The 26,775-nt window shown below is 40.0% G+C and overlaps 2 protein-coding genes across 2 annotated transcripts in view; both read left to right on the plus strand.

Moving 5' to 3' along the window:
• The first annotated feature begins 427 nt into the window (after positions 1-427).
• Positions 428-7,191, plus strand: fbxo22 (F-box protein 22). The gene is made up of 7 exons (XM_005733357.1): positions 428-639; positions 905-1,037; positions 2,033-2,120; positions 4,141-4,233; positions 5,684-5,836; positions 5,924-6,089; positions 6,465-7,191. The coding sequence occupies exons 1-7, from the start codon at positions 509-511 to the stop codon at positions 6,856-6,858; spliced, it is 1,158 nt and encodes a 385-aa protein (XP_005733414.1). The 5' UTR covers positions 428-508; the 3' UTR covers positions 6,859-7,191.
• Positions 7,192-9,147: 1,956 nt separating this feature from the next.
• LOC102210915 (transmembrane protein C15orf27-like) overlaps positions 9,148-26,775 on the plus strand; it is a 46,346-nt gene continuing 28,718 nt past the window's right edge. The window contains exons 1-3 of the mRNA XM_005733365.2: positions 9,148-10,002; positions 10,760-10,897; positions 21,591-21,782. Of these exons, the coding sequence (XP_005733422.1) occupies positions 10,884-10,897; positions 21,591-21,782 (206 nt within the window). The 5' untranslated portion in view covers positions 9,148-10,002; positions 10,760-10,883. The remainder of the gene's footprint in view (positions 10,003-10,759; positions 10,898-21,590; positions 21,783-26,775) is intronic.

Genomic DNA, 26,775 nt, shown 5'->3' on the forward strand with positions numbered 1-26,775 from the left:
CTGGAGAACTCTGAAAACCACTTCAAGAAAGTTTACATATAAGAGTTCAGGCTGTTTCTCATTTTCCTAGCAAAATTTAAAGAAATAAAGGGTTACTCAAGAAATTTGCATAGTAGTGTTAAGAAAAAAAAAGTTTTCTTGATGCCATCTCAACATGCAAAGACAAACACAAGATTAAACTTTTCTAGCTTGGGGGGAAAAAGGCAACTGGACCTCCCTAAACTTGTTGTTACAGCTCTCATCCAAAGGCATATGGGTCTAGAGATGAAAATGCCCGAATTGTACCTTTAATAAAAATAAATTAAATCATCTTTATCATCCAATTATTTAAGGTTTGATTATGTGTTGGATCAACATGCCTGTGGGGGTGCCTTAACTGCTATAGTTCCTCCTCGCCGCAGGGAGGCGCCAATAAACAGGCTATCCCTCTACAGCGGTGGGAGTGCAGGGGTCGAAGTTCGTAGTTGGAGTCTGTGTTGTGAGTCTCACGACTACTACAGAGCGAAACATGAGCGAGAACTCAGATTTTGTTGATTTTTTTCCGGATTCTAAGGCTGAGTACGTACTCAGCAATGTTGCGGAAGTGGTGGAGAGGATTCTTACGTTCATACCAACCAAATCGCTTCTCCAGCTCGCGAGGTAGGTGGCTGATCTTTGTACGCATCACTGTGAGCTAACGCTAATGGCCGCCGATAGAAGTGAAACTCCGACGCAAAAACTTACGGAAGAGCTAAAGCAGCAGCTAGCCTAGCGGTTGTTATTGTCTGTTGGACTCTAAACAAGGGCTTGCTTTCAGCTACTCTGCCTGGATATAAAGACGAGCTCAGTCTTTCTTTTCTTTTTTTTAACTAAGCGATTGTGCCTGGTCAGCAAGTGAGACAGAGTTTATCTTTTACCCTTTCAGTGTGTGCAGACTCTGGAGAAACTGTGCTCGCAGAGTGCTTAGGACTCAGCAACAGCTGACCTGGGTGTCGGCCTCTGGACATCCCAGCACGGAGTCCCATGCCCTCAATAGCATCTTGGCCGAAGAAGTGGAGGTAAAACTCTCATAGAATGGTATTTAAATAATTAGTGACACTAAATGAAAACGTTAAAGATAAATGTGAGTAGACAGCTCTTGGTTAATAGTTTTAAAACAGCATACCAGTACCCTATATGCTCCTTGAGTAAACTATCCATCGCGCAAAAAATTTGCCAGCTATCCACTGCAAAGCTGTTCAGCTTTATTTCAAACGCTTCCCGAGAGTTCACCATGGGCCCACTATGGGCCGTACATTAACATCTGTATCAAACTGACCCCACCCCCTCCTTTCTAGTCACATTGGTGCGAGCTAGATCTCCTGCTATAAGCAGGCACCAACCTGCTGTCCTCCCTGGAACACCCTGCTGTCTTCAAGCAAAAAGGTGTTGCATCAAGCCAGGAACCTTCCTTATTATGCATACCTCAGAGAATTTCTCTGTAACGTCCAGAGGTGTCTCAGGGAGAACATTTGCTCCAAACAATCTGAACTGTGGTCACCTTACCTGATAGATTTGGCTACTTACAACTTCATCCTCAACCCCAACATAGAATTTAAGTTATAGGGTTGCATTTTTGACACAATGGAGAAAATCCAAAGAGCATCACAAATGCGCACGTGCAAGCAGTATTAAAGATTTCAAGTTGAAGTGGAGAATCTCAAAAGATATGTAGCCTTTATGCTACTAAGATTGCTATGATATGAACTTTGTGTTATACATATCCTCCTGAGACCCAGCCTATTCACTTATGTTCTCTGTAATGGAGGGTTGTTTTTGGTCTATATCTTTTGACTTATTTGAACTACCCTACTATGTCCTGATGTACTGAATAGAGGACATCGTGGCCTTTCCAATGATATCTCATGTGCTTGTGTAACCTCTTTTAGCTCCAAAGAGGCAGGATATCACACAAAAAAAAGTTAAGCTAAAAGAGACTTTATTGTTTGGTTCTCAGGAGGGTATGATCAGGAACTGTTTTTTTCTAAAAACTCTAATTGAAATAATTTTACAGAAAGTATACCTGCTGCCTAAAACAGTTCTGGTAATGGCAGACTCTGAGATCCTCAATGGAGGAGCCTTTTGCTACAAACAGAACAAAGGTTGGTATAAAAATATATTTCTTTTGTAAACTGTATACTTCCCTTAAGGCACAACTCTCTCATACATTATTATTGACTTAACTGCAAGGTGCAAATGCATAATCCTCTAGGAAAGCAGAAGTGTCTTTACAACATATTCTATAAATAAGTACTTCTAATAAGAGCTTATTTTAGTGTCATTTTGTAACAGTAAGTCTGTTTGTATAAACATTTGCAGGCTAGTGTTTGTTTGGCATCTTTAATTACCTGCCATACTTCCTTGAAATGATATTTGAGGTGCACCTATTCTATCCATATAGACAACGTTGCACATGTTTTTTAGAAGCGTTTGTTTGAAGAGAGCATACAGAGAACATTGTTATTTGAATTCTAGAAAACTTTAAAACTGTTGCACCCTGAACAGTTTTTGGAGGGTGAAAAACCTGCCCAGTTTCTTAACCCCTTAGCAGTCCTACAAATTTACAATTAGTCCCCTAAACCATCCAATGTACCGTGGGCGGTACGTCCGACTGCTAACAGGTTAAATGAAGCTGTTCAAAGCATCTTAGATAACTTAATTACAGTTCTTTTATGGATTTAGGTCCACTATCTTCTGTCTCCTCTCCCATTAGTCACACAGGCCTAGAGATCGCTTGATGCCAATGGCAACCTTTCCCGTCCATAGGGAAAAACTGTGTATTCCACAACAGGTTGGCGTGTGATTGCTTGCACTCACTGGGTGAAATTGCACCACAAACCTTGTTGTGATTGCCCTAGTTTGCATGGAAGTTGTGCATTACCCCTGAAACCAATGAAAATGGTGACTTTAACAGAGAAAAGCATTTCTTTTTATGGTTTGTGTTACAGTTTCACTACTGCCTGGTAAGTATTTTGGAAATTCTGACAGACAAGTCTTCGTCTTCTATGCAAACTACTACTACTGCGACTACAGTAACCTGCTAGTCACCAGAACAATTACAACAAGGTTTTTGGAGCAGAGCTGTTAACTTCTTTGTGGCCAATTTTATGATAGCGAGTGTCAAGAACTTTCAGCAACCATTCACCAACTAGTTGTGGAATACATTATTTCACTGGTGACTGCTGGTTATCAGGAGGGGGGTCACTGACTGACTGGTCTCTGGGCTGCCATAAACAAGGCTTTAAAGACTTGATTTGTTTTTTTTGTTTTTTTAGCGACTGCTAGCAGTCTCCCACAACTACTTGCAACTGGTTGGGGAATACACATTTTTCATTAGCAGGTGGTGGTCACTAGGGGAAAAATGTTTGCTGTGTGACTGGATCTTAGAAAAAACTATTTTGATGCTTACTTATCTTTGTTAACCAAGGCTTTTTTCCTCAGGCTCCGTGCACACTCCTGTAAATGATAGTATATGATGTGTCACTTATATGGCATCCGTAGTGTTTTCGTATTGTTTATTATTTAGTCAAATCAAAAATTCATTTTATGATGGGATATTCTAAATAATATTAATAGACTAGTCAGTTTATAATCTGTGTACTATTAAGGAGCAATTTCAGCGGTGTCAAACAAACTGGACACAAGTCAGGACTTGTTTACGATGAAGTACAAAAAATAAAAAGCCATATCAAAAACAATATAAAGCATAATAGAATAAAACATAAACCAGCGAGTCAATTAAAATCTTATCTGTATAAATAAAAAATGTCTTCAGTTGTTTTTAAAAGAATAAGTAAAGTCTGTACAGTGTAAATGTAGTGACAGAAAATTCCACAGACTTCCACTGCCTGAAAACCCAGATCCCCAAAAGTTTTGAACAACAAGGTGGGCAAAGAGCCCTGCAGCAGAGCAGTTGTGGACTTGGAGACTCTTAGTCCACTTTGTTGCTATGGCTAATGCTTTGTCATTCAGACTGTATGTTTGGAATCGTCATGCTATAAAACAAAATGGACATATATCACATGCTGCCCTAATGGTATTAATCACAACGTAAAGTGTTTCCACAGTAGTACACTTGTGTGGCCTTTCTTCTCATTAACATGTTTTTTTTCCCCACTTAAGCAAAAAAGAGTCGCAACAGTCTCGACGCAGAACTGAACGAGCTCTTCCCCAGAGGCTGTGATGTCATGGGCGTTGCTACACCAGGAATAGTCTGTAAGTGTTCCTTATTTCTGTCTCTCATATTTCTTCATTTATGAGGAAGAAAATAAAATTTCCCCCTCAAACCAAAATAAATCATGTGATTTGATATAAAACAAAATTATTTTTAATGAGTTTCAAAGCTATCATGATACAAATGTGGCTTTTGGTTAATATACTACCATGCTCTAAATATGAAAGCTAACCACTTTTCAAGCATATTCAAGGAGAATACTTCATATATCAGCAGGGAGGACTCGCATTAATCCCCACCACTGCTGCCTAGTTAGAAAGTACCACTGGTGGCTTGCATCTCTGTGCCTCTCTCGCTGATAGATTGCCTAGTCAGCCTGATGCTGTGCTCCCCATTTCTCTATATAATCACAACCCTCTGCAGAAGTGACACTCCATCAGCCATGTTCTCTTTCCTCAAGATGATGGCTTATCAGGCTCCCATCGTCTATCAGGTTTAATGGAAGCCTCAGCCGTTTGTGATAACACTCGCATTTTGTGATATAGTAGCCTAAGGTCACCACAGGGTCAACACGCCCAGCTAATTCAACTAAATTAGATCTTTAATCAGATAAGGCTGAGAGTTTGTGTAGTAACACTGCCCAGATTACAGCTAGTTATTTATCCGTATTGATAAAGATGCTGATTGTATGAATTACAGAGATGACACATGCAGTATTCTTTCATTCTTTATGAATACTGTTTGTAACGCAATAGAAGATCAGAGTAAAGTGCATGGTGAAGAAATTTGTTTGCTTTCTGTTCGAAATGCTGAAAGGGTTTCTGTGATGTACAACTGAGCTCATACACCGTTTGTTTTGCTCAGCAGCACTAAAAGTTTTTTTTAGGATTGGTGAATGAGGATTCCTCTTTGTGTAGTGTTCCTGTGCATTTATGGCAGCACAACGTCATGTATTTGCATGGAAACACATCCACATGTCCCTTTGATTCATGTTTTTTAAATCAAAGTTTTTGAAATAAATTTTTGTTGGTTTGGTTCTATGTTTAAAACGGTTCTCACCCCTGTAGCACACACCCAGTTCAGTGCTGAATCCACTACCAGCTGCAGTTCCTCTCATAGCCACTAGATGGTGACTCTTTGAAACTTTAGATACATTTGGTGAACTTCTCACTTCAAATGAAAAATGAAAGAGATTTTCCTTGAGGTGGCTTTAGTTAATTTCTTCTTTGGTTCTATTGATGGTAATATCAATTGTCAAAAACTGTAAAGCTTTAAGGGTTGTTTCCTTCATTAGTAGGTCACCACTGGTTTCCTCTTGTGTCATACCTCTGCTCAATATTTTTTTTCTTTTTTAAACATTTGAGTTTTCAGTACATCTATAACTAAGTATAAGGATAAACAATGCTGCTGATGCTGGTTAACAAATAATCCATTAAAACATGCATAAAAACTTATACTTTTATGGTGCTTCATGATTGGCTCTCTGTACAGTGACACCCAGCGGCTCTTGCGGCAACCCTCCCCAGGAGTACCAAGATGGGGGAGCTGGCTTTGCAATCATGCTTCCAGCTATTGAGGGTGTCCAGATCCAGCCTTTTCACTTTTGTAAGAGAACCATCTCCCCGACAGCCCTTAAAGAAGCAGGTAAGCATCGACTACCTGCTTGTTAGGTATTCAATAATATAAACTTCAATAAAATCTTTAATGTTTTGTTTTGTTATTTCTTTCCAGGACTAGTTGACAACCCAGAGCTACGTGTGATACTGATTTTCTTCTATGAGGCATATAAACCAGGAGGCGCACGCTTCCTTAACCAGATACTAGAGCCGCTTTCGAAGACCAAAGCTCTGATTGCTGGAGGCCTGGTAGAGAATGCCTTCGCTCCTTCCAGATACTGGTGAGTTAATTTCCCGAGTGTAAACTAGATATTTTATGGGGTAAATGTAGTGGATTTCCTGCAAATATTTTTGGTCTGATCCTGTGGTAGTTTATCAAATGGTATTTCAGTCTGTATATGGAAAAATACAAGAGTATAATTGACTGCCCCCACTCAGAGACAACAATCACGATCTACTGCTACAGGGTAAATATTAGCTGTTCAAAACAGAAGTTTGACATCTATATTTCTCCATTGGGTATCTCCTTTATCTCACTACCAATAGGATGTAATTGATTTTGATAATTAACTGGTAGTGTCTGAGGTAAATTATGAATAGCCTTTTCAGTATGCACTCTACAATACTCACACTTTCCATGATCTCTCACTCTGTAGCTGTAGCCAGGGTTCATATGGTGTGATAGGCCTGGCCCTGAGTGGGCCTAAAGTTCAGGGGGCATCTGTGCTGTTGGAGGAAGACGTCATCAGCGCAAAAGCGGCTGAAGCCACAATCCGACGACTAAAGGCAGCCAAAATTCCAGAGAAAAACACCCTGGGATTTATGTTTGCCTGCGTGGGGAGAGGCCAGAACTACTACAACAACCAGAGCAATGTCGAGGCAGATGCTTTCCGCAAGGTGTTCCCCAACACCCCGCTCTTTGGGCTGTTTGGAAACGGCGAGATTGGCTGCGACCGAATCATAAAAGATGACTACACACTGTGTGACACTGACACGGACAACCTGCAGCACGAGTACACTACTGTCATGACCCTGGTCCATCTAGGCTGAATGTCCCGCAGCAACGGTCAACACACAGGATGAAAGATGACACGTCATGCTTTTGTTTGTAACAGCAGTCGAGAGCAACAAACATTGTGTACAGAGTAACGGTACAGCATAGAAGAATATCGCTGTCACTATTTCTACTCATAAAGACGAACAGTAATCTTTTTAACCCTCAGTGTAATGGCAGCATGTGGCATAGTATCCCTTGGAGACTGTGTGGAAACCCAGGCTTTATATTAAAACCAGTGCATTCATACAGTTCAAACATAACAATACAAACTCGGAAGAATGTGATATAGCACATTTAATAAAATGCAAGAAAAAGGGCCCCTATTATGCTCACTTAGGAACTGGAATGTTTACTTTGTATCTGAAGGAATTGGCTCACATGCACTATGAAGTGCTGCAGAACTGTTTCTTACCTCATATCTTTAATAGTTTGTTAGGAGAATCCCAGATGGTCCTGATTGGTCAGATGGCACTATGAACGTGAGGGCGTGCTTAGTACACACAGAGCAACATAAAGTATTAGCCACATTATGAAGAGGTTCTGACATTCTTTGTGAATGATCATTTTATATGTAAATAACTGAAATCACAACACATCTGTTTTCTGTAACTTGCGTATGTAAATGCTTTTTTTTTTTCTTTTTCAAATTGCTGCTATAGCATCAGTATTTTAGCAGTGCAGTACGACTAGCTGAAAATTACTTTGAGAATTCCTACTTTACTTGATGGGCTCTGTTTGCATCACACTTTCATATTCACTTTTGTTATATGGCAGCACAACCAGAAAAAATATGGAAAGGATTTAATCTTATTGGGATTTGTAGCCATCATTGGATCATTTGGTGCACTTTGCTCATGGTTAGCTTAGCTGGGTCAGACAGCCAGGCTGGTACTGTGTCACTGTGCTCCATAGTGATAGATAAGTCACTGAAGAAAGCCTGGCCTGCAAAGGAGAAGTTTCAGGAAGTTCAGTAGGAGTGTTTTCTATGGGAACGTGTAACTCCCGGTAACTTTGAAAACCATTATATACATAAAAAGACAAACAAACAAAAAAACTTGGGGTATAATTGGGGCACTTTAATATTCATGATTCTGCAAATGCACTTTTAATTCATGTGATGACTCTGGGCCTTCCTCAAAACATCCAGCCATGGTTTTACACATCTGTCTTACCAATGGATAATGTACACGCCACTGTAGCCTACAAGTTCATACTGATAGGTTTCACAATTATTGAATTGGGTCCAGAAAATACAGTTTGTCTCCCCCCCACCCACCCACCCACCCTAAGTTACATCTGCTACTACCTGCTCCCAGCTGTTGGGCTTAAAGTCACATCAGCTAACTAAGCTCCTAGAGAATGGGACCAAATAGCTGCCCTGTTGGGTGTGCAAGTGACACCTACTTACTTTTAGTATTGGCTCTCCTGCACTTTCTGACTTTATAAAGCAGGTGTTGATGGTTGGAAATAATTGAAGAAATGTGAAAAGCTGTCAGAATTGTACAATACTTTAGGATGCTGTAATGTTATACACATCTTGGCTTTTTCCTCAGATGGCCCTGTCTTTTAATACATTCTCTGGTTGCTTTGAAAAAAAAACCCAAACTGAGATAAAGGTGCAATTTCCAAGTTATAATGTGTTTGTCAGGTAGTTGTACGTTGAAAAATGGCTTACGTTTTCTGTAAAAACTGCAATGATTGTAGCAAAAAGTGGATGTTTTCAAGAAATGTACATTATTTTTTACTTTTTGAAAGACTTTATTTGCAGCTTAGTTGATGTGTTTCTCTTTTTGTTCATTTTCCCCCATCTTTAATCGTTTTTGGAGAAGAAATTAAACTGAATCTAAATGGCTTAATGAACAAACTTGTTTTGGTGTTGAAGTTCTTTTCTAAATGTGCCAAATCATATCTCTTTTGCTCATCTCAATAAATTACACCCAAAAACAATATAAATAGATATCTGTTATCTTGTTTTCTTAAACCCACTATTTTTGAACGCACTGTGAATCTTTGAAAGACAGCCTTTGAGCCCACTGGGTGCTAAGCATCCGTCTTCGGTTGTAACTACAGGCTAACTACAGTTAATTTAGATCACCGGTTTTCGTTTTTTGCGCACACCCTGAAATTGCGCCTCAGCCTATAACATCTCCAGCAGCCCACGTCCAGGCGTGTTTAAATAAAGGAAGAGACGCTTCAGTCTGATTGATGTGCGCTTTAACCATCGACTGGCTAATCCCGATGAATGACAAACGGTTAAGCCAATTGCTGTAAAGGCAATTTATATTCCCATAGTATCTTTATTTTGGGAAACCATAAAAAACGCTCATGACACGGAGAGGGACGACCAACCAGGCGTAAAGCTAATAAAATCATCTGTGGCGATAATCCGCTCTCAAATTGGCCTCATTCGGGAATTGAGAAAAATTACTCTCAGGCTTTCTTTTTCTCTCACACATACATACATACACACGCACGCGCGCGCACACACACATCCACCCCACGGCCAACATTTTTAGACTGCTATGTCGTGACCGGAGCGATGCAAATGTCACACGATTCGCTGGCTACTGTCAGTCTACGGAACAAAAACGTCAATGTTTTGGTGGCCTTTGGATGAAATTCGCTTCGCGTTGCCCGGCTGCAGCTGTGGAAGGGGGTCGTTAGAGACCCGAGGCTTCATCGGGGCTCGCTTCAGCACCTGGACAGCTCCCCTCGCAGGGTTCCCCGCTCCGCTCGCCGGGGAAACCCTCGGCTGGGGAGCGGAACCTGGATCTGGATCTGGATCAAGCCTCATCAATCTCAGCGAGGAGGAGGCTGCACTTAAAGGGCCGTTATTTCACCGCTCTGATAACAATTACAGCTAATATGATCTTGCCGAGTGACGATGCTTCTTGCATTTGAGCTTCAGCCCCTCTTTGGTTTTGCACTGAAATCCGAGCAGCGGAAGCAGCAGCAGCAGCAACGGCGGCGGTGGTGGTGCTCGTCCAATGCAAAAGTGCTAAGGATAGCTGCAGCCTACACACCGTGCGAGCCTGCTGCTGCTTCACTTACATTGATCACCGCCGAGAGAGACATTTCTATCAGCAAGGGGGCAGCGGGAGGCACAATTACCCGTCAACAATGTAAATCTCACACAGGTAGGTCCTTCGTGCCACATTATTCATGTAAGTGCAGAGTGGATCTGTTAGTAGTTGCACACACAACTGTCATTTAGTTTCTCTCATGACAGCAAGTGAATCAGTGCAGGTTTATATCAGGTGCTATTATTACTCTGATGGAGCGTGGGAAGTCTGACATGCTTCCAACTCTGTTGGAGTGCTAAATATTTGAGAGAGAAGAGAAGATAAAAGCTTTATGACTGAGCAAAAGTTTACTTTTGCACAAGTTTTACTGTGTATTCTTTTGAGATTCTGCTAGTCTTTTTTTTAAATAACCGCACAAAATGTAGACTTCAGATTATTAATATTTATAAATATTATAATCTGATTGCCACTTTTGAAAACTTGCAGGCCTTGCACAACAGATATTTATCACTATGTTGTGAAGAAGCTTAATTTGGAAAGCCAGTTTGATACACTATCAAATGTCAGATCACTATAATAAAATGTGTTGGCCACGAGTTATGTGTTGGAAGCAAGCTGCCAAATTTCAAAATTTTCCAAGGCATTAAAGAAAGACGACAATTTAGAGTAAGTAAACTGTAAATAAATTAGTGCACTAAAATTGTGACAGTGTTAAAACTGGCATTATTAGAGTGTTTAACAGTGTGCGTGCACAATTTCGAAATTTGAGGTGTGGCTGATTTTACATACATTTACACTTATATCCATAAGTTGTTAAAAAGGATACTTGCATACTTTATGTACTGTACTGTAATGAATGTATTCTTCTCAGGGTTCAGCATGAAAGCAGCATCTCTCAGGTGGGAAGTTGACCTGCAGCACTAAAACAGACAGAAGTGAGTGGAAACCTTTTGACAACCTCCACCACATCTCTATCTCCTCCATCACCCAGGATCATGGCTAATTCTGAGTAAGTACAGCGTACACACAATTTTGACCACTGATTGATTTTTTTATTTTTTCCTCATTATCTGTTAAATTTGCAAACTGGTATACCAAAAAACTGAACTCCTACACATTTCCTGTCTTAGAAAAACCCCAATCAAAGTGTCATTAAATGACAGAAAAATAATCATCAAAAACGATACACTGTGTCAGCTGGACATAAGACTTTTTTTTAATCACTCTTCCTTTTTCTTCTTATTTTCCCAATGTGCCCATTTTTTATTTTATTTTTAATTTTTAGATTTCCTCTTTTGCCATTTCCCGGTTTTCCATCTCCATTTCTACAATAATGATCTTTATTCACTCAGACACTGCGCCCGTTGAGGTATCTCTGACCCTCCTCACTCTGAATGCACAGGCACATGCTGAAATGCAGATTCATGCAAACACACCTGCACAATGCTGACTGTAGAGCGTCTGTTCTACAACCTTAAACGCAGGTCACTATGTTAATATCTTCTGTGGAGCAACATCCGCTATATTCTTGATTGTGCCCCGTGACCATTACAAATAACCACAATTCTTTCAGCATACATCTCCACCCCCAGTTTTCTCCAAGCTTTCCCTTTTTAATCTTCCCTCTTCAACCTGTGTACTAAGAACAGCTGATGCATTACTGAGGGAACATGCTGTAGCCTGTGTGTATGTTTTGAATGTGTGAAGGCAAAGTAAGAGATATGGGAGAATGCTGAAAATCATTATTCTGTGTCACTTCATGATTCTGCTGGTAGTATGACTCTGTAATTTGTTTCATTGTAACCAACTGCATTTATTCTCTTGACCTAGATGAATAGCTCTAAAGCTTTGCTACATTTGCGCTTTTTTGAGAGAACCGGTTCTGCTGATGGTCCCATATGAAGCACAGCTCAGCAGCTCTCAGTAGCAGTGCTGTCTCATGTTGTGTTTAAGGTGAAACGCATCCTAAAACAGATGACTGTGGCCCACATTTGCACTCGAAACTAATGATTACGCAGTATGTTATAGGCAGAACGAAAAAAATTTAATATTTTTATTGCTCTTAACATCCAGCCACTTGTGTACTATTCACCACCTCATCTTAATTTTTAAGGATGAGATGTCACCGGATTTTTTTACATTTATGTTTCAGGCAAATTTGCAAGGCTGATTCTACATTAGCACATCTTTTCAGCTTCATAACAATTTGGTTTAAGTTAAAGCGAAATTTAAAGCAAGCAGTAATTATAAAATACACAAATTCATATATAAAAAAGTAAACCCGATAAAAACCAAAAACTTACACCGAGAAAAGCACGGAGAAGGGGAGAGACAGCTCATGATCCAGAGCATACCACATCATCTGTCACATATGGTGGAGGCAATGTTATAGCATAGGCTTGTATGGCTGCCAGTGGATCAGGGTCACTATTGTTTACTGATGTTATGACTTAGGATAGAAGGAACAGGAGGAATTCTGAAGTGTATAGGCTATACTCTCTGCTCAGATTCAGACAAATTAGGCTTGATTGGACTGATGGGATGCCACTTTGCAGTGCAGCTATATAATGACCCAAAGGATACTGCAAAAGCAACTCAAGGGTTTCTTAAGGCAAAGAAATTGGCTATTCTTTAATGGCAAAGTCAGTCACCTGATCTCAACCCAAGAAAGTAGCTTTTTCGTTATTAAATACAAAGCAGAGAGCAGAAAGACCCACAAACAAGCAGCAACTGAAGGTGGCTGCGTCATCCTAATGGAGGAGATCTGGTGGTGTCCATGTGTTCTTTCCTCAGGCGGTCATTAACTCTCTCTTAATCCGAGTGTAGAAACAATCCTAAATATTAAAATTATGTTAGTTTGTCTAACAAATATGTACATAAATGTACTAAAAGTTCCATAATTTCTAAAGACTTGCTGTATTTCGTTCTTACGCCCCTTGAATTGAAGCTAAAAGTGTAATCTAGTTACTTACTTTCCACCACAGCTTTATTTTTGATGCAGTTCCATATTTTCTCACCTAACAATGCTCGAGGTTTGTAGCTTGACTGAAGCTTTAGAGAAAGATGTGCTCATGTTCACAGAGTCTCACTTTGTGGAAATAATTTATACAGTAAACTACATTTTAGTTTAGATTTTCCCCTTTGGAACTTTGAGGGTTCCTTGAAGCTCGACGGGACCATTCATCTTTCTCACCCCATTGCTGTTTACACTGATGTTAATGCAGTGCTAGTGGGAGGTTGGAGAGGCTGTACAGTTTTTCTTTTTTAGTTTGGAGGGTGGGAGTTTATATGCTCATCATATCTTTCTGGGCTATTGGAAGAAACACTGCCTTTGACCTTATAATCCCTTCATTCTACTATACTGATGTTATATGCACCTATGCACAATAACAAATCTGGGTCATGGAATCTCCATTCACATGGTGCATTAATTGTTCCTGTAAATATGGTTCACCCCTTGCAATTTAAATACAACACAATAAAAAGACACAAGTGTTTCTTCTGTTTTAGCTATACTTCATGAACAGGCGACACATCAAATGCACTCCTATGATTTCTCTTACGTTTGGCAGTGCAGAAGAAACCACTGTTAAAATCAGCTTTACGAGTCTACAGAACTCCGTGTTTCCAGCCTTTAAAGCTTTCAAGACCAATTTTCCTTCAAGTGTCTGTAGAAATTAAAACAATCTATTATTGGATACTGACACAGTGTAAAAAGGTCCATGGACCTCTCCATTATGAGGGAGACATCTGCTGTCTTAGTCCTGCCCCACAAGGGTCTCTGTGTCTCCCGTGTCTTCTGCTGCTTGTATCTGTAAAGGTCAGATAAGAGACTGGTCACAGCAGGGCCAGAACAGTCCATTGTGCAGTCTTCCAATTCATCATAGGTTAATCTGCAATATTATTAATGAGCTAATGTGCCTGGCAGACTTCATTAATATCCACTGGCATGAAATTATGCAAGTTTTTCTGGAAGTTGAATTGGGTTTTCTAGGAAATTACCCAAGGCAGTTTGTAAATTCTGCAGAAGTGACAGGTACTACAAGCTCGACGTTTTGTTAAACACCAAGATTTGTTAGCAAAGTTGCTGCTTTGAAATGACTGGTGGCTGTTGGCATTGTTGTTTTGGAAAGGCTTGAATGATGCCAGAATCATAAATTCTGTCTTTCTTTTTCCTTATGCATATTACTTTGTCTGTGAGTCAACATTAAAAATCATCATTAGACCTTTGCTGTCTTGGAAGCAAAAGCCTATATTGTGTTGTATTTAGTATGGAATATATTTTATGTAGACATATATATGGTTCAAGTATTGTGTCTTACTACAGGACATAACTTGTGAAATACTCTACAGCTGGCTGTTCCAGACTCATGTGAGATGATGAGTCTGTAACACTAATACACAATGATGCCCAGCTTCTCCAAAGTTCTCCACAGCAGCTGGTGAGAGCAGTGAACATCTGCTTTTTCTTCAGTGTTCTGGCCAAGTTTGGGAGTATTTTAGATCCTCAGGCGTTGGCCTCAAACAACCCAGTCTAACATGTGTGTGTTGATCTTGTAGTCCACCGAGGCCATAAACTGAGTGGAGTGTGGTTCTGTATAAAATGCGCCTGGATGTTTATATATTTTCTCTACACCCCCAGACTGTGTATTTGCAAAGCTGCCACTGGGCCTTTGGAGGGGAGGTGATAGGCAGCGTAGCACCTGTGCTTGATGTAATGTTTGCGCTGAAATGATGGCTTACAGTTTTTATGTTTCATTTTACTGATAGATGCGTATGTTTACACTGTATATCAACACAGTAAAGCACAGCAATGTTGGACATATATTTCACAAATTCCCATTTTTATGGCAACATTTTTCTCCGTACTACATACTACCTGTGCACATGTCGAATCCAATAACACCACAACACTTTATCACTGCTAATGTAGTGGTGGTTTTTCAGAACAGAGTAGATTGTATTTCTTATAATTCAGAGTTTGTAGTTGGACTTTATGATTTATTGAAGTTGCAAAAAAGTAAATGCAATTATGAAGCGAGTTTAAAGTCAAATTGATTCTAAGTGTAGGCTTCCATACATTTTAAAGCTTTTTTTTTTGCAGAGAAACCCCAAAGTCCCTCAAGCCCAGAGGTGTCCCATCTTCTATAAATCGAATTGAGTCTATTTATCTGTTTATTTTTCAAAACTTTTATGGAAGGGAAGCTCTTGAGGAACGGGACAAAGATATTTCAACAAGAGCAATTTATCTACAGCTGCATTAGCGCTTCAGTTTATGCTTTGAGCTAAATGCTGACTTCTGTATGTTATTATATGCTCACAATGCTAACATGGCATCTTAGTTTGGTGTAATAAAATGCTAACATTTGCTAATGAGCAAACTGAGGCTCATGAGTGAGACGCTTTCACATGTTTGAGGAACAACACTCTTCGGTGCCGCCGGCCCACAGTTACTTAACATGACCTTATGTTTTGCTCAGTGAAATCCCTTGAGCAGCTTTTGTCACACAACGACCTTTCATACCTGGCCCACAACACCACAATCCACTATTTAATTTTATCTGCCACCCTCAGGGAGACCTGCTCCCCTGAATATCACTCCTTTCCTGTGGGTACTCTTCTGCAGTTTGCAGTCTTGTTAGTCTTTCCATGAAATAATTTCAGAATTTTGCAATTGCCCCTTTCTGTTAGATAAGAGCGTCATGGTTATCTGGAAAGGTCAGTATTTGTATTAAAGACAGCAGAATTTTTTTTTATTTTTTGCACTTGGATAGAAACAGAGGTATATTTGCCTTTTAGGTTTTCGGGTTCATTGGATTTCATGTTAATACACTGAAGACATTACCATCTTTAATATTAAACAATTATAATAAAGCTGCAGCAAAGCGACATTTTACGCAAGGAGATAAATAAATTCTTTATGTAATATGTGTAATTATTAAAGCTGTTAAAGTCTATGATGTAAACTTAATTGGTCCACTTTTTTTTTCACTCTTCCAGTCCAGATAAATATAATAAAATGGGCATACACTATAATAGATGACATGCACAGGAAGGTTTTAAGTTTCACAAAGTGAAGCAGGAAAAACTAAGATGAAAAGATTTCTCAAAAAAAATCTTAAAATTCACGATAAAGCCCTTTCCCTTAGATATGAAAATTGCTGAACATTGTGGAAATCCATAGCCTGGGTCAGCACCTTTTCCTGATATCTTGACTGCCAGCCAGGCAGAGCACCAGACACATGGGCCGCTAGGCTCTGGACAGCTTGTGTCTGTCATGAGTAGTTATGTGTATGGTCCTGATTGTTTGGGAAAACAGCCAAACCTGCTGCTGTACTGTGGATGAGAGGTGGTATGGATGAGATGTTGTTTGCAGGAAAAGAGTGGAGAAAACAACTATCAGACCTACACACTACGGTATCATATTGAACATATCCAGCCTCAAAGTAAAATATGCCTGCAGGATTTTGTCACTGAGGCATATAGATACATTTTTACAGTACAACAGTATACTCCATCTCATGTGCTATAATGGATGATAAACCCCCCCTACAATGCATCTCATTGGGGTTTAGTGCAACACTGGTCACAGAGCAGTAACGATGATGTTGCATTACAAATGTTCTCCTTTAAAAAAAAAGAAAACACCCAAAACCCAAGTGTAATCTCTGGTCTTCAGGCAAACATCTGCTAACTTCTCCCAGGTTTACAATTATGGATATGGATTATGGATGATTATAGATATTTGTGCTTTTTTTCCCAACTTTTGGAAAACTTGTTTACATAAAAACTTCTCTCCATTTTTGAAACTTAATGAATGTTCAGATTTTAACGCATCTGCTGCTTCACAGTTGTTCCTTTAAGTCGTTCATTATTTTATGTCCCTACACGTGTACTGTACCTTGTCTTTAGCAAAGTCATGCCATGTTATGAACAGGGCAGAAAGAGCTGTTGTCTGTTATTCATTTTTAATGATGTAATATCCATATATTTCACTCATATAAAACATATTGCATTATTGAACACGAGTCAACAAAATAACAGAATAACCTCTAGTCCATATATTCATAACTATAAAGAATAAATATCGTCAAAGTAATGCAAGGCCCTCTTGCCAAGGGAAATCATCCCTTCAAATTGGGATGAGGACAGCTGCTTTGAGACTAGACGGCAATAACACTTCTAGAAAGTGAAGCCTTTTAATAATGAAAAACCAAAGACACTGTTCTCAGAAACTCCCAGAAACTCTGGTCTTTATTTATTTATTTATTTATTTTTTATTAAAGAAGGCTTCACCATTATTTATATCAGTATCAACATAAAAACTTGTCTGTGCATTATTCTGGTATCTATTAGCTCCTGGTTGTAACTTCTCATCAGTCAAACAAACTACTTCTGCTTGAACAGCTGCTTGGAAAATTCATCTGGTTGTGGTTTACTGACTTCCTGCCTACATCAAAAGAATTTGGCAAAAGTTTTTGTTCTTTCTTCTCTCCTCTAATTTGGTTTGATTAAATGAAAAAAAAAGGAGATTCAAAGATTCACTTATTCCTTAAGTAATTTATATTCAGGCCTTGTGGAAAAAACACATCATGATCTATTCCGAGTGACTGGTGTCTATTTCTGTCTTTCCCAGAACCTCAGTTTACACAGACAAAGCGTTTTGGGGTCACTGATCACATCCCCCATAAATAATCCTTGTAGAATACACCTCCTGGCGAGAAATGTAACTCATTCAACTTCTGTGTGAGTGGTTGAGTTTCCAAACGTTCTCGTTACTCTCTTGTTACGTTTATGTGTCAAAAAACACTCCAGTTTGGTGCTTTTTTAATGTTACAGTTACATAATTTAAGAAGCAACAAACTGATAACAGCTTGGTGTAGCACTGTAATCCAGTTGGATTTGTACTGGTGATACAAATATAGCCCTATTTAATATTATTTTTTATAAATCAGATGGTGGGTTTGGGCATTACATCTGCATACCTTTCAGTATGTAGGAAATGTATATGTCTTCACCAAACCTTATAGCAAAGAGCTATTGTTTAAAACTACATTAAAGTAGTTCTCTAATAATTAGCTTTGGTGTATTATGCTAGCATTGATTAATGATGGTGTTGGTCTTATGCAGATATGCGGAAGGCCCTAAAGAATGCTGATAAGCTACTAACTCGACAGCCAGAGATTTATTACCAACTACCCATGTATGCTTATCCACGGGGAAACAAGTGGACAGATTTGTTCTTTTGCAGACTTATCAAGTTCATTTCTTGCAGTTCCTTCTTTCCCCCTACACATGAAATAGAACTTCAAATACAGGAAACTGATTGAAAAGTTGATTTAGAGCATGGTTTTCTAAGTTCTGGGTGCTGAATGGCAGTTTAGAGAGAGCTATTTTGGACTGCTGCCCTCTCACAAGGGTTCGCCACAGCAGCCACAGCCTCATGTTAGATTTGGCAAATGTTTTATGCCAGATTTCTTTCTCTGATCGAACCCTAAAGTGATTTGTGGATCCTCCTGGAATCAAACCAAAGACCTTTCACTTGTTTGTCAAATATGTAAACCACTACACTACGGAGCCACTGAGTTACATAACACAGAGAGGCAGAAAAAAAATGCATCAGTCACTTTTAGTTAGTGTTTGTAATGTTCCTGTTTATACAATGGTGGTTTATGTTGGCAGGTGTAATTGTTGTGCTACATTGTGGTTTTTCAGCCTTTAGTTGAGTGGCTGTTTTTTTTCTGACTCCAGCTGTATTTGTGTATGTTGGCACTGTTGAGTCTGCAATGATGGCGTGAACAGAAGTGTTAATACTGAAGAGACATGATCCGTTGGCTTCATTCTGTGCTGTTATAATATGACATGACTGTTGAATGAATTAAATACACAGTGGTGGAGTCTTTCCTTGTCGTGCTTGCAGGCCACACAACATGTTACCAGAGACTGCCACTGAGAACCCAGGCTTAGAAAGATGCAAGAAAGTTTCAAGTTTTCTTCTGAAAAACTTTCATGTATTATCTGACTAAAAATACACTTAACAAAAGCCACGGCTTATGTTAAAAAAGCAGGAGCAGGACATTTGATTTAAGTTGTTAACTAAATTGACCCAGTTCACGCCGCAAATCTTGAACTTCTTATTTTGAAATTTGCAACTGACAAAAACAGAGGTCAATGATATCCTAGCTTGCCACTATTAACAGTGGTAAATGGCCTGTATTTGTATAGCGCTTTACTAGTCCCTAAGGACCCCAAAGCGCTTTACACAACCTGTCATCCACCCATTCACACACTGGTGATGGCAAGCTACATTGTAGCCACAGCCACCCTGGGGCGCACTGACAGAGGCGAGGCTGCCGGACACTGGCGCCACCGGGCCCTCTGACCACCACCAGTAGGCAACGGATGAAGTGTCTTGCCCAAGGACACAACAACCGAGACTGTCCAAGCCGGGGCTCGAACCGGCAACCTTCCAATTACAAGGCGAACTCCCAACTCTTGAGCCACGATCGCCCCAAACAGTGCTGCCAGTATGATTCAGTAGTAAAAAAATCTAGGTAGAAAAAAACACAAAAAAAAAAAATAAAAAAACACCCCCCCACAGCTCCCCCCTCTGTTTTACACCCCTCCCACCAATAAATAAAAGAATAAAATAAGGATTTGTGTTCATGCACTGTTCTCTGCTTAACCACTCTACAACACCACTTATTATCTACTTTGTGGACTTTTTAAGTCTCTTGTACTACTTTGTAAAGTGTTTAAAAAGGAACTGTGAGTCTCTACAGTATGAAATCCGAGTCCAGGCCACACAACCATTATCAACAATTAATTTTTTTTGAGTGCGTCAGCCATGATGTAAATAGAGAGTAGGCGGAAATAGACCATGACATACGATGGTTTATGTTTGTTAGTATCACATGCTTCTGCAGCAAAATTTTGAGAATTCAGTGTCGGTCCTGTGCTTAGTGGCCAAATTTCTCACGTTGCTACCAGCTTGAGAGCCTAAAAAGATGGATGTCATTTTCCCTCAGTTTGTTCCTGCTCTGTCCTCATTTCTCTTCCTTGGTGAAATAGAGCACAGGGGCCTTTACTTTTACCACATTGTTTCTTTTCCTCATCAACTTATCAGCTCTACATTACCGTTTCCTTTTTCACTTTGCCCTTTCTGTTGTCAGGCTTCCTTCCCCGCGTCTCCATCCTGACCCCTTTCTCTCTACCTCGCTTCCTTTTTATCGCTTTTACTTTTGTGTTACATCTGCTTCGACACTTCTAGTTCTCCTCCTGAGCCTTTTTAGTCTTCCATCCTCATTTGTCACTTTTTCTTGTGCCTGTCTGGTTCCAGCCGTAATTGAGCTTTTTTTTTTTTTTTTTAATAACCCCTGGTTTCTTTACACTCACACCACTCCTCTATTTCCCCCTTGCCTTTCACCTTTTTTTCTGACTTCCTTTGACGTTTGAAGGAGAGTGGGGATCCACTCAGCTGACAAAGAGAGAGGCAGTGACGTCACAGCAGACATGATACACCAGCATCTGCTCTGGTCTAAAAATACACACCACAGGGCACACACAGTCAGTCTGCAGCTGCACTCAGCGTTTGTTTTCACCTACACGCTCTGCTGAGATGGCCCAGCTTTTACACAACTGGGGCTTGTGGGCACGCTGGGCTACATGCTGCTGGCCTTAAACCGAACACCCAAGATGTGTTCAGATATTAAGACTCCGGGTTGATGCGGGTGCTGAAATGAACCCCGTGGAGGCTGCAAGGAATATCAAATTGTTCAAAGCCCTTACTGCTGACTGATAAAATCTGTGGCACTTAGATATCTTAGAAAGTGTTCAAGATTTTTTTGGGGGGGAGTTTCATTTATAGTAATTGTTTATTCAGTTGTCACACCAATTGTCTGTTATTGTTGTCTGTTCAGCAATTTTGTGATAAAAATATTTATACATGTCTGTAATCTGGGTAATGCAGTTTTACTGATAGAAGGAGAACTGTAGCCTATGTTCAAAACAGTTGTGCTTATTGAAATTTAAAAATAAACTAAAGTGCAAAGTAAATCTGGGAGCAACTGAAAGTTCAACTGGGACAAGCATTTGCATTTGTATGGTTTCAGTCATGTACCACTATAAAAAAAACAAACAAAGAAAATACAAGTAAAAAGTCAGTATTCACCTCTTAGTGCCCAGCTGCTCATTACTTAAATGCTGTTCAGCTGTTTAGATTATATAGTAAGCCAGTTTGAGGACAGCCACTCAAACTTTCAGTGATCTTTTGGAGGAAGGGGCACCTGTATCTCTGCTGCTCCTTAACAGTGGAGTACATACTGTAGTCGTTCTTTGGTGCTGCGTGGGTGTTAAACCTCCCCAACCCTATGCTTATTCCCTAATGCCATTACAGTAAATAAGAATGTTTTCCTTGTGAAGCTGCTGGGCAGCATAATAATAATAATAATAATAATAATTATTATTATTATTATTTTAATTGGACCACTTTTTTGATACATACATATAGGTCTTCAACAAACCTTGCCTATTTTCTCTGTAAATTTTTCTTTGCCATCAATGATAAAATTATGAGTTTGATAAAGGTATCTGAAAAATGTGATCATTTCTCAAATAATGCTTGTCTTTTTCTGTTTTTCTCCACTGCGTGCTTGTCTGTGTGCATGTCATTTGTCTGTTTGTTGTTGCTGGCATGTAACTAGTGAAGTGGAGCAGGCAGGTCTGTCAGATTTGGAGATCATCTCCCAGCCGGTGGAGGATGAGAACCAGTGCTTGGCTCCTCCAGTCCAGCTGGTGAGTTTTGGCTACAGAGATCTGCCCCTTGCAGCTCTGGACCTCTCCCTGGCTGGCTCACAGCTGCTCTCCAATGCAGATGAAGATGAAAACAGGGAAGGGTGAGTGAAACTTGTGTTTTATATGTATATATGTAAAATTTGTTTCTCTAAACTCTGTGCTGTCCTATAAAAAACTGCATGAAACATTATTACTTGTATTGGAATTAACAGGGTAAGATTCACCGAGGTACTGCTAATCAAATGTGCTTGATTAACTGATTATCAGCAATTGTGTCCACCTCTGTGAAAGCAGATGTTTGGGCAGTTTGCTAGTTGAGAGCAGCAGGTGTGTGTTAATACAATGGAAAAAAAAATCGCCAGTAGACTTTAAGAAGCATGATAGTAAATTAAGAAAAAAGACTGAACAAGTGTTGCTTGTTTGGATGGGTTCCCAGGAGGAAGCCTCTTCTCTCTAAAAAGAACATGGCACCACATCTCGGGTCTGTAAAGATGCATCTGAACAAATCACAAGACTTCTGGAACAACGTCCTTTGGACAGACATGACCAAAGTGAAAATATTTGGCCATAATGCATAAACGTGAATCAGTTGTGGTGAAAATCAAACACAGCATATCAACACAAATACGTCATACCTCAAGCACAGTGGTACTGGGGAGATGATTTGGGTTTTCTTTGAAGCCGCAGGACCTGGGCACCTTGCAGTCACTGAGTCAGCCACGAACTCCTCTGTTTACCAAAGTATTCTTGAGTCAAATGTGAGGCCATCTGTCTGACATCTGAATTGGGTCATGCAATGATAATGGCTGAAACAGAACAAAATCAAGGCATTGCAATGGCCCACTGAAAGTCCAGACCTCCACTTATTTGAGGTCTAGACTGCTGTGGTCCTGCTGTGGTGGGACCTTAAGGGATCTGAGCACAAACGAATGTCCACAAACCTGAATGAACTGAAGCAATGTTCTAAAGAAGAGTCATACAGAAAACCATTACTTCACGTTATTGCTGCTAAATGTGGTTCTAAAAGCTACTGAATCATGTGGTATACTTTTTCATAGCACTGCATGCCTCATACCTCAGTCCCAGTTCTTCTATACTGTTTAGGTACAGAAAGTAGGTATGTATTAGCACATTTTGCAGTCCTATATTTATATGCACTTATGCTGTTATATATTTTTTATTTCATGTGTACTGTACATGTATGCATGTGTCTAAATTTGTTCTAAATGCAACCTTCCAGTGTTAAGACCATTAACACAGCCATTGTGGAACAGGCACTTAAATCTGCTGTCTGCGGTTATCGCAGCCAACAATGTAGATTTTAAGTTTACATAAAACAGCAGCCACTGTTTGTAGACTTACACACCAACACACACATGCACACGACCCATCACACTTGCATAAATGCCACATGGTATGCAAGATTATCATCCATCATGTGTTAAGTCTCCCGCCCCAAGTCCTTGACTTGCTGTCCCCGTTGCTCAGTATTACGTCCATTTATCATTAAGTGACAACCTCTGGGTTGTCCTGCGTCCATAAGTTAACTGAGATCAATTCATCATTTCAGGCTAAATATCTGCCCTCCTCGCCTGCCTGCTGACAATAGGAGCCTTTATTGTAAGTGACATTTTACAGTGCATGAGCCAGAAGCCGATAGTATCACACACTTAATTTCTTTTACTGTCTAACTATACATGCTGTCACGTTTAATTACTTTATTGAGTCCGCAGTTGATCAAAAGTTGGCAGTTAAAGGTTGTACGCCTCCACGCTTCCAAGTTTTCCTTAGTCTTTGATGTTTAAGTAATTTAAATCCTGAAAATGATCAAAAGCTGTTCCATAATGATTTGTGCTTTGTATCCATATTATACAGTAACTAGTCATTATTATCTTGTGTTTTTTTTCTTTTATTCATACTTTTCCCTATGACTGGGAATCCTGGACTTTTCCATGATTCTCAGGTAAACTTTACGAAAACGGGACTCAAGTTTAATCAGAATCAGAATACTTTAAGGAAATCGTGTGGCTACAGTTGTTCCAAGACAAAGTACTAGAAGTAGCACTTTGTAGTAGTAGTAGTACTTTACACTCTAGTACTTTATTATAAAGTACTAGAGTGTAAAATGTTAAACATATCTCAGTTACTGTGAGCGAGACAATAATTCTGTCTCAGTAATTGTGTGATACTTACGAACTGCTTATCACAGTCCTTGTTATTCTATCCTTTCACATGATTGTGCAAATTTTAGGTTTGACATATGGATATGAGGTCAGATCACAGCTGTCTTTGAGATTAGTCACAACATTAACAACCTTTTTTTTCACCATGCAAAATCTGCCCACCGTCCAGTCTTTGCATTCTGTCCAGCAACTGTGACTCAAACCTGGCTCTTAGCGTGAGATCTCACTAGGATGCACATAAACACCATAAGCTGTACTACAGGATCCAAAACATGCACACATACACAAACACACACAACATATCCATACATGCTGCCTCATCCAAGTACTCCGTTTGACACCAAATCAGGTCTCACTCCATTGGTTCGCTTCAGTTAGCCTCTCATGGCCAGAAACAGATGGATTTCACAGACGCATCGTGCTGACACTCACACTGCGCCAGTATTACAACCAGTACAGTCCTTGTGTGTCCTATTCCAGATCAGGGTCACTGGTACCATGCATTTCCTTCCCTATACTTAATGGTTAGATGTTTCAGTGTTCGTTGTGAATGTGCTGTGACACCACCAGCTCAGTGTCTGGATTTGGTGTTGTTAGGAAACACTTTAGTGTACAGATATGAATTATGAATGCAGCATTTCCTATTGTAGCTCAACCTGTGACATATACCTGGAAGGCATTTCTTAAACCAAGAGTTATCCGGTAAATGGGTCACGTCCCTGCCGTTGTAATCACAAAAATGAGAACAGCAATCTCTCCAAATGAGCTTGGGTTTGAGGGCATGAGACTAAATTTCTCCTTCTGGTCCAGATGCTGAAAAACTTTAAGAAGCCCTGCTGTAAGAGGCTAGAACAACAGATTTAGCAGACACCGTTTTAAAGGTTATTTTACCAGTGGGCTCAATTTACTCAAAACGAGCTTAGCGTGATGGGGTCACTATTTCATATTCAAGCCATTAGTGTAAAATGTCTGCCTGTAAAAACGCTGCCAGTGGGAGTTGTAAAAGTCATCATTCTTTCTTTTAGCTTTAATGAAATTCCATTTAAATCCACCAGGCATGAGCTTCAGTAACGTGTACTTTGCATCTTCTCTAAACCTTAAACGATGTACTAATCTTTCAAATTAATCACTGTTACCGGTCCTTGTCGCTGGCCTTTGGTTTGTCCGGTTTGTTAGGATGTTCCCATATCTCCTCCTTTGTGGCTAATGTGTAGAAATTTCAAAAACCTTTGCTGTTTATAGGTCTCGTGTCAGATCACATTTTTTTTTCTAAACTATGAGATTTTGAGATTTAACAAAAGCCCTCTGAAGTAGTCATAAGCAAGCACTGGATGTGAAAATCGTAAAATATTAAAAAAAAAACAAAGTGCCTACTGACATTAAGGCCATTAGAAAATGCAAGATGTTGCAAGTGTGTCCAAATGAACGCGTCACTCAGCCTGACGCCCTCCAAGACCCGAATCTATTTTATTCTGTGGGTTTCAGCACCGCTGGGCTTTCGGTGATTACGCCTGTGCCTCCGTCTCCTCATTACCGTATCGATCTACCTTTCAAAGAGACAGCAGCCATTAGCCCTCCTTAAATGACATTCACAAACATCACGCCCCATGCCCCATCATCATGTTTTACTATGTTCCCCTGCGGCAGTGGGCAGCTTTCTTAAATCAGCGCTTTAACATCACCTCCCAGTGAGTTGACTTTGTTGGGTCATAACAGTGTGTACGCACCATCCTGCCCGTATCTGTCTTCGCCTTCAGAATGCAAATGGGAAACACTGGAGTGCATCTACCAGAGTGACTGATGGGTAAACTCACCTTTAGGAAAATGGGGCAGGGGAAATGAACCTTTCTTATGGGCGTGAGGAATGATGAAGTGAAGTTGAGAGGAGGCAAGACAGCGGCAGCGCGATGGCAATCCACAGTCATCAAAATGAAAATGTATGTCGGAGAGAAATCTGTTGGCTGCTCCGCTGACTTTACCTGGGAAAGTCGATTGCCACCGACACCACACCCCCGCAGACCCCGCCACTTTCAGTCTGCATTAGATGGCTCATTGGCTTTCTGAGAGTGAAAGAGCGTCATGAAGAAAACAGTGCATGGGAAATGTTTAGGCATGCTCTGTAGCGATGTTTGGCAAAACGAGAGTGCACGCCCATGAAAGTGAGAATGTCACAAGCATGGTAGAGGTGTTTCATCAACAAGGTGATGGTTCATTGGATGAGGGGCTGAAGTTATTTTCAGTGGCAGTTTGGGAATGTGTTGCTGTCAGCTAAACTTTTCTCGTCTACTCATTCCAGAGAGAAAGTGGGTGTAAATGAAAAATATGCAAATTCAAAACAGATATGTTTTCTCTTTAAAGACACGGTTTACAGTAAATTTAATGTACCAGCTTGCAGCATATTTTAAAGTTATTGAACTAATCACTTTTGTTGATGAGATCCTGAAATGAAAATCTGCATGGAAAATAAATCACACATTTATATGTTGGGAGTGGAAGACAAGGCACAAGCTGTTTTTCTTTTTTCCTCCTCTCACAGATTTACAGATTAATTGCAAAATGAAAAGCAGTTTGTGTTATTATGGTTTGCCAATACTATAAAGATGCAGCGTGTTTCATAGCAGGATGCAAGCAGAGGGGATTAATCAAGAGAAAAGGCTCCTGTGTCAAGCTGCCACTGTGTGATGAAGCACCTACTGTCAGGCATGTTCGCATATCATAGCCTTTAGCATTGTGAAGGTGGAGCTGACCTTACTGCTATCTCTCTCGTATAGTGTGCTGCCCTCACTTCACACAGTGGGAAAGTAGTCACTCACAGATCGCCGCTCATTTATTTACTTTTCCTCTCTCTTCCTTACACACACACACACACACACACACACACACACACACACACACACACACACACACACAC

The sequence above is a fragment of the Pundamilia nyererei genome, unplaced genomic scaffold (assembly GCF_000239375.1).
Source record: "Pundamilia nyererei isolate P.nyererei 1_Seehausen unplaced genomic scaffold, PunNye1.0 scaffold00051, whole genome shotgun sequence".
Taxonomy (NCBI): domain Eukaryota; kingdom Metazoa; phylum Chordata; class Actinopteri; order Cichliformes; family Cichlidae; genus Pundamilia; species Pundamilia nyererei.